This window comes from Hippoglossus hippoglossus, chromosome 11, assembly GCF_009819705.1.
Source record: "Hippoglossus hippoglossus isolate fHipHip1 chromosome 11, fHipHip1.pri, whole genome shotgun sequence".
Lineage (NCBI taxonomy): Eukaryota > Metazoa > Chordata > Actinopteri > Pleuronectiformes > Pleuronectidae > Hippoglossus > Hippoglossus hippoglossus.
The window spans coordinates 10,524,813-10,533,246 of record NC_047161.1 but is presented as its reverse complement, the minus strand read 5'-3'; the positions used below and the strand labels follow the sequence as shown (position 1 = coordinate 10,533,246).

At 41.3% G+C, this 8,434-nt stretch overlaps 1 protein-coding gene across 50 annotated transcripts in view; it reads right to left on the bottom strand.

Annotated features, from left to right (window-relative positions):
• Window positions 1–2,657: 2,657 nt before the first annotated feature.
• Window positions 2,658–8,434, bottom strand: part of clasp2 (cytoplasmic linker associated protein 2) — a 51,696-nt gene continuing 45,919 nt past the window's right edge. For all 50 annotated transcript variants that reach the window (XM_034599509.1, XM_034599526.1, XM_034599519.1 and 47 more), the window contains 10 exons: window positions 8,026–8,169; window positions 7,709–7,852; window positions 7,254–7,360; window positions 6,687–6,828; window positions 4,970–5,165; window positions 4,683–4,876; window positions 4,466–4,594; window positions 4,071–4,277; window positions 3,782–3,898; window positions 2,658–3,408 (listed from right to left, as the gene is read on the bottom strand). In XM_034599509.1, coding sequence (XP_034455400.1) covers window positions 3,331–3,408; window positions 3,782–3,898; window positions 4,071–4,277; window positions 4,466–4,594; window positions 4,683–4,876; window positions 4,970–5,165; window positions 6,687–6,828; window positions 7,254–7,360; window positions 7,709–7,852; window positions 8,026–8,169 — 1,458 coding nt within the window. In that variant the 3' untranslated portion in view covers window positions 2,658–3,330. The remainder of the gene's footprint in view (window positions 3,409–3,781; window positions 3,899–4,070; window positions 4,278–4,465; window positions 4,595–4,682; window positions 4,877–4,969; window positions 5,166–6,686; window positions 6,829–7,253; window positions 7,361–7,708; window positions 7,853–8,025; window positions 8,170–8,434) is intronic.

The following is an 8,434-nucleotide window of genomic DNA, read 5'->3' as shown; positions in this document are numbered from 1 at the left end:
TTGTTTATCAGCACAAACAGCAAATCTATCTATCTATCTATCTATCTATCCATCCATCCATCCATCCATCCAGCCACCTATATGTAAGCATTGTATAAATATACTGGACTTGAGTTGCTATTTATGAAAATTATATTGTTATAATTACTGATATTGTTTAATTGCCTGGCCCTTAAAGACCTTAGTTTTATGAATGACATCAGATAAGTTGGAAGCTTTAACTGAATCCAGCATTTAAAAAGTATATTATCAGGAAAATGTACTTTAGTACTAATAGCAGAATTAACCAGGGTTATATCACTAGATTATTTAGATACTTTAATATCTAAGTATCTTATTTCTGTTGCAGCTGAAGCCCGTTTGAACAACTTTTATAAAATGTTGTTCGGTTTATTATTAAATAATGACATAACATATTTTGTACAGTGATGTTTTGCATACAGAATTGAATCTGCAGTCACAAGAGCTGACAGATAAGTGAATACTTACCATGTTTTTGTGGAGAAGTATAAAGTAACACAAATGGCTAAAAATAGTACAACAAAATTGTACTTAAGTATGAGTGAGTTCATTGGTTAGATTCCACCACAGCTTGTACATGTGAAGCCATGTCTCTCCCTCACCTCAGATACAACTGATCTGGTTGTCTGCCAGTTGTTTTGCTGACAGACGCAGGGACCAGGCAGTCGGGGGGGGGGGGAGAGTTCTACAGGTCAGTTCCCGTGTCTGAGACCCTCTTTGGCTGCACCTAAATTTACAGCCCATGAGAACAGATGCATGAAATTCAGCACCAGTTTCTCAAATATCTATGTTGCATAAGACATAAATGTTTATCTTTTGCTCTGCATGTCTGGGGAGGCTCACTTTATCTATTACAGGCTGTGAACATTTCCCTGCAAATTGTCTCACCAGCGCTCTCTACTCATCAATAAACTATTAATCGATTTGTAACTTAACAAATGAATCCTTCCCAGTTGGGAGGACTTGCTGATTTGTTTGTCTGATGGAATAGTACATTGAAATAAGATATTGTGAGTGGAAATCTTTTTGGATTGTTTGATAGAAAAACAAGTAACGTTAAGACATTAATGTTGGCCTCAGTAAAGACCTGATTGGTATTTCCTACCTGTTGTTTTTTTTTTTTTACATTTTATAGGAAACCAAGGATCAATCAAAAATAAATTGTTGAGGACAATGCCAAATTAATCAGTGTACTTATGACGCCATCATCACAGATTGTGGACGGTGAGTTACGAGTCATTCTTTTTTATAAATGTTATTTGAAGGATTTTTTATTGTTCAAATGAGAGATGTGGGTGTTGGTATCTAGTGTGTCACAAGATCAAAAAAACAAAAGGTATATTGAATTAGGAAAAAAATAAGAATTTATATTAATTTCCATGGTAAAGACTAAAAAGCATTAAAATCTCCTACTAAAGCTAGTAATGATTATCTATTTTGAAGTTTATTTGCTTACTTGTTTGAGTTTCGCGATCAACTAATTCATCTATACTGTAAAATGTTAGAAAAGAACAATGTCTTTTGCAGTGTCTATGAATCTAAAATGAGGTATTGTTGTGGATGAGTATCTGGTTTTGCTCGACCACAACCCAAATATATTCAGTTTACAACTCTATAAACAGAAAATCACCTGATGTTATTCGTGTTTTTGCTCAAAAAATTCCTTGAACAATTTGTTCTTCATCAAAACAGATTCATTTTCTGTCCACTCAAGGATCGACTGTTTGTTTTGGCTCCAATTACGGCGTCTCACCGCGGGACTGATTCCCAGCTCAAAGATCCCAGAGGCAGTGATTATCATGATCTGTACAAGTTCTTTATTTTATTGTAAGCACAGCTTTGTAAATGCACAGAGGAAACACAACAGGGAAAACTAGAATGTTACAAGAGGAGGAAGGAAAGAAAGACACAATGAAGAGGAGGGGAGAGAAAAAAGGTGATGTGACAACTGTTTTTTTCAGAGCTGTAAATAATACATTTCTACAATTTTCTCAGCAGAGAAAAATAAGTATGAGAGAGAGAGAGAGAGAGAGACTACGGCACGCGCAACAGAAAAAATTTAAAACAAGGATGGGCACAGGTGCGTGCGTGCAACCTCCCCTGGGTGTCACTGTTACCGAGTAATCCTTTTTAATATCATATATAGATACATAGATATATATAGATATCCACTATGCAATAATAAGCCATGTCCTGTCATACTTCATGTAGTAAAAGCAGCACGCACCCATGGACTGATCCACGATGAGCTGGGAGAAATGGACGACACCATGGAGATATCTGAAAGGGCCGGACATTTTCACATCAATTTAAAACCTCAGTCTCACTATTCTGACTGTCAACAGGACCCGGATAAAAAGTTAGGTTCTTTTGAAATTTAGTCTCATGCATATCCAAGCACACGACGCCTCCTATACTTTGGGATCGGCCTATGTACTGTATTAGCTATGAGCAGGCATGATCCACAGACATTAGATCCTGTGCTGGGTTGGTCGGTCGTACCTGTTTTGGCTCATAAGCACCTTTTTGAAAAAGAGAACCTGTGTGTGTGTGTGTGTGTGTGTGTGTGTGTGTGTGTGTGTGTGTGTGTGTGTGTGTGTGTGTGTGTGTGTGTGTGTGTGTGTGTGTGTGCGCGCGTGCGCACGAGAGGAAAAAAAAACTCCAGATATTAAAAACAGCTGCGGTAAAACCTCATTGATTAAATCAAACTATGACACAATGCAAATTTACATTCCTTTCTACCTGGCCCCAGTTACTCACTGTTCACAAAGGAAACATAGACGGCACCGGTTTGTTCGTCTCAGTGCTGTTTGATGAATATTACACCCCCCCCCCGGGTTAGAAAAATGAGAACCATGCAGATGCACCTCTTCCTGTTGACATCAAGATGTTGTTCAGAGGAGATGCTGTTGTGTTCGAGTTATAATGGAAGAGTGGAGAGGACGGACATTTCATATCTTCATCCTTCAGTGATTTACTGACAAACCTGGGTGGAATTTCATGTCATTAAGTCTGATATCAGGGTGGAGAACTCCTGACGATCATCTCCTCTGCACCACAACTTCCATCTTGCAGTACGGCAGTAGATGTGTGAGGACTGTGTGTGCCTATGCTTTAGTGTGTGTGTGTGTCACTCTGCTGTCCAGAGTGTAAGCGTACGTGTAGATGTAAGCAGTTTGGCTCATGTGAGAGAGTGTTAGGATGTTTTCGTTGTTGGTCTGTGTGGATGTAAGCACAGGAGCAGGTGTTTCATGTTTGGTGGGAAGAGTTGCAGTTCTGTGGTTGCCCTGTGGGAGGGTGCTGTGTCTCCTATAGGCCATCAGTGGGGGGCTCGCTGCCGCTGGAGCCGGACTGGGCACGCTTAATGTACAGATTCAGCAGCTTCAGCTGTGGACAGAGAAGACAGGAGAGAGAGTGGACATGTCAATGTCTGTCTCTAGAGGCTGACACAAGGTGTACGCTGAGGGACAAACCCCTTCGTTTTAAATGCTCCATAACATTTTACTGTCTATTCATAATAGTAGCTTCAGCCAGAGAAACATACATCACTGAAGTAGAGACACGAGTCACAGAGAAGTTGACTTTTAGCGGGTGTCAGGCTGGCATTTTCCAGGATTAACAACCCTAGCTTTAGGACATTTAAAATGAAGTCTTGAAAAAACAGATTTCAACCTGCCCACACGCCCCAAAGTCAAAACAGATCTTGCATAGTAACATTCACTGGGAACTACATGTATTCAGAGCTCGCAGAGCAGGTCACCTTGCTGCTGGAGAGTTGGTTGAGGTGCGGTTTGAGGTCCTCTCCGATCACCGCGTAAACGGACACCAAGCAGAACACACAGGCTTTCCTCACACTGCTCTCAGAGTTGTCATAACCCTGTTCAAACAGATACGATTGATTACAGAGCTGCAGAAACCTTTGTTCTAGACCAAGGAAAGTATTTGTGTATGAACATGTGGGTCATGTGAGGGTAAGAGAAGCATTCGTTTTACACATTATATGAAACATAACAGATAAGTATAAGCTTAACAGAAGGGAGATCCGTTACCTGTATGAGTCCTGGCACGATTTCTGGCAGCAGGCTCATCAGGCCCTCTCGGGGAATCCTCTCCACCACTTTGGTCTGCATCTTGATGGCAGCCAGGTTGATGGGGTAGTCGGCCGACTGGATGATGGGACACAACACCTTGATACACTGGTCTGGACTAATGGACAACGCCAACATGGCTGCCGTCTCCTCTGCTGCTCGAACCACCTGAAGAAACACAATTGACATTGACAGTGAAAAGAAAAGTTTGACAATCGCAGAGCAGGTGAACCCACAGATGTTTGTTTATTTGGATTTTAAAACAAACTTTTTTACCATCTCATCAAGCTCTGAAGTTCTCCTTGTTAAAAAACATTTCTAAGGGAGCTGATTTGTGTGTGTGTGAGTAGACGCACCTCCTTGTGAGGGTCTTTGTGAGACTCCAGGGCCTTCATGATGGTGAGCTCTGCGTAGTTCTTGAACCTCCAGGGCTGCTTGCAGAGAATCTCCCTCAGCACCCGCAGAGCCAGTGTTCGGATCCCATGCTGCGAGAATAGAAACCATTCATGTTTAAAAGAGAGGTTTTTTTCTTTGTGCACAGTGTTATTACAGAGTCGACGTGAGTGTGGCTACCTCTCTGTCACCCATCGTCTCGAGCAGGAGCAGCAGGATGGTCTTGAAGTGCTCATCCCACACCTGCAGGGTGTTTTCGCGAATCAGCTTCAGCAGTTCACACAGCGCCGCCTTCCTCTCCTCTATGCGCTCGTTGTGATTCGACAACTCCTTCAGCAGCTCGGCCACCAGCTCTGACTGGTCCAGACTGCTATCTGTTAATGGACAAGAAATAACATGGTGTTTGGTTCACATTGTTATTTTGTGTAATGCAGAGTGTGTTTTTCTGTCAGATTGTGTTTGTGTACCGTCAGTGAGAAGCTCGGAGTCGTCCAGGCTGGTGTCTTTGCGGCTGTGTTTAAACGGGGAATCGGAGAAGTGCTCGCGGGCTCCTCTGGGGCTGGAGGAGAGCAGGGGGGTGTTGAGGAGGGAGGTCTTGTTGTCCAGAGCCATGCGGCCGCCGTCCATCATGTCTGATCCTCTGCTGTCTGTCCCGCTGCCACTCTGCAAGACATAGACTCTGATGTTACTGAGGTTCAGTCTCTTAATTCACGCCTGTAGTTTGGTTCATTTAATCCAGATAAAAGTAAAATAAGATTTAAAAAATGCTTCTTAGTTCTTGTCCACTTTGTTCTAACACTGACAACTACAACCAAGAAGTGCAAACATTAAGTTATATAGACTGAGACAAATAATTCATTCTAAAGATTTGAAAAAAAACAGCAACTAATAAAGTACTTTACTGCTTTTTGTGCTAATCTTCTCCAATTATGAAAATTACAAGTTTTCATCTGGCAAAAATAATGGCAATCGAGTGAAAACAGCACAAATATATTCTTGTCCCGTGAATATAATGTTTTAACCTCCACCAAGGAAGTTATGTTTTTGCCCCTGTCCGTTTCTTTATTTGTCAGCAGAATTACACAAAAGATATTTATATTATAAATATATAGATATATATATATTTTTTTCCATAAAACTTTTTTTTAATCAATTTCTTTAACATTGCAAGGGGTGTTTTAAAAAAAGCATTTTCCATGGTTTCCCAGAGAAAAATTCATGGATATTGATGAAAAATAATCAGGCGTTAGGGGACTGATATTTATGAGTGTGGCTGATCAGTGCATATTTACACTCAAAACCTCTGCATGCCAATATCCGATTTTGGAGTTTTGATGAGGCAGGCTGCTGACATGTGGGCAGGTTAGATTTCACATGCAGGTCATGGGGAAAATGTCAGGAGGTCACACCACTGGACCTGAGCACACCATGTCCTTTAAAGGGGCCCGGGCTGTTGGGAGAGGCTGCAATAAGACCTCATGTGACGTCCAAAGTCATAAATTTGGCCTGAACGAGGAAGAGTTTTGAGATTAGCACTTGTGTAAACATTAAGAGTGAAGGTTTCAGTTGATAGAAGCCTGAAATACCTAATGAAGGCCTCCAGTTCATACGCTTTAAAGGGAGTGAGAGTGCTGGGACAGATGTCAGGGTCACATACATGTAGGTCACTATGTTTGTGTGTTTTTGCTTCTGTTATTCTTGGAAAACATGCTCCAGCAACAGGACAATGTCTCCGTATCAAAGCGGTTTACCTTTTCAGTTCCAAATTAAATGTGTCTGTAGCATCGAGTATGAAAAACTGTTGCAGAGCAAAACATGGCTTTGAATAATTTGTCAGATCTTGTTTGATCACATATTTATATTAAAACTGACTAAGTTTTTACTGCTGTGGCAAATGTTGTGTGTCTGCTTGTGTTAAAACAGGATCAAACACTGCCATTTTAGAAGTATTTAGAAGTAAGAAAAAGGATTGAGGGCCCCCCCCTCGAGCCAAGAAAAGGAAACAATAAGAGTGTTTAGGTAAACCAGCTCTGTGTGTGCGTGAAGACCCATTGTGCCATGATGGTCTGCGAGACACCCACAGTAGCGGAAACTTTGACAGGCGTCGTGATCAGTTTGAGATCGATCACAAGATTGTTTTGTGATGTTGGCCCCTTGGTAATTCGGACGAGTCATCACACTCACCTCGTCTCCTTCCCGCCGTTGGACTGGTTCATTCATGTCTTCCTGGCTGCGGACGCTGAAGTTCTGGATGGCTTCAGTGACACCTTTCAGCGAGCTGTAGATGTCCTCCGAGTTCATGTTTTCTGTGTCGTAGTCAAAAGCACTGAATCCACACAGGAAAGATGAGGAAAACATTAATAACTTTTTATATTAATCATTAACCAAACCATCCTGATATATCGCCTCCTCTGTACTGTTATATTTCAGGTATGCTATGTGTAGTAATGTGTGTTTTTTTCTATTACACATACAGAGTTAAGGTTCAGTTTGTGGTAAATGCATTTAAAGTGAAAAAAAAAAATTACAATTCAAAACAAGATTTATGAAATTACATTACAAGTACAAAAACATTATTGATTATAATCGAATAATTGAATATCCTCACTAGTTCTTTCATTGTTAAATAGAAACAGTTACAGTGGATGAAAACCGAAGATGCTGGAAGTCGAGTCAAACTGCCTGACTAAGTTTAATGAGAGTGACAGTGTACTCAATAAAAGGGTGTGTATGTGTATGTGTGTAAGTTACCTTGGTGATGGGGTGTTCTGGGAGGTGTTGGTTGGGGAAGTGACTGGACTGGACCAGCTGGCTGGAGATCGGGGGGTGTGGCGTGTTAAAGGGCTGCCCATTGTTGCCTGAGGAAGTAAAAAATAAATGAATAAAATATAAATCAAGTTCATACAATGAATTATAGCATTACTGTCACAGTATAATCATTGTGTGCCCTCACTAGTAACACAAATGAAAACACAAGCACCGAGCACTGTTTGAGATGATGTCTCTAGGTCAAAGCTCTGGACTGGGGTGTGTATCCACCTGCATGTGCAAAGTGAAGATGATTGACTTGTTTTCCAATTCAGTCTAATTTTGATGCATCTAATTCTTATTGTATTTGTATTGTAGTGATTTTAAGTGTGTGTGTGTGTGTGTGTGTGTGTGTGTGTGTGTGTGTGTGTGTGTGTGTGTGTGTGTGTGTGTTTTACCTGTGCAGCGTTGCCCGAGTTCTTCAAATGGTTTTGAAGCAGCTTGGTGGCTCCGTCCTGAAAAGTTTTGGGCAGAGCTGCCAGCAGCATGGTGAACTCTGGTGTGTTGAGCTGGAACAGGGAGATTAGCACCGACTGGGCTGCCTGGTACACACAACATACACACACAACTTTCATTTAGGAGGACGTGTGAAGAGCAAAGCAGTGGTGCTAGCATGGCAACAAACTGTTAGAATGTTTTAATGTGGCTGACTACGGAAAAGTAAAATATCTAAATTTCAAATCTATGTCTGAAATGTGCGTGTGTGTGTGAGTACCTTTCTGACGTCAGAGCTCTTGGGTTCAGTCGTCCAGGTGATGATGCGGGAGACGGCCAGCCGAGTCTCACTGGAGTTCACAAAGTCGGGAGCTTCCATCTGTAACGTCAGCGTCTCGATGTACTTCAGAATGGCCACCTTCACCTTCAACACACACATTTATAAAAAACATTAGATAATAATCAATAACACAGAAACTCAAGGGGCAATATCCACCTGCAAATACACAAAAAGTAATAATACACACACAGAAACAAAATTACAAGCACACAATGACAGACAGACCACGAACGTTCACAGACAGCACGTACAGCCACAGCAGATTGTGCATCTCTTGTAGATCTGAAGATCAAATGATTCAATGTGAGAAGAACGAAGTACATTCATGTTCATGCTTATCAACACAGAG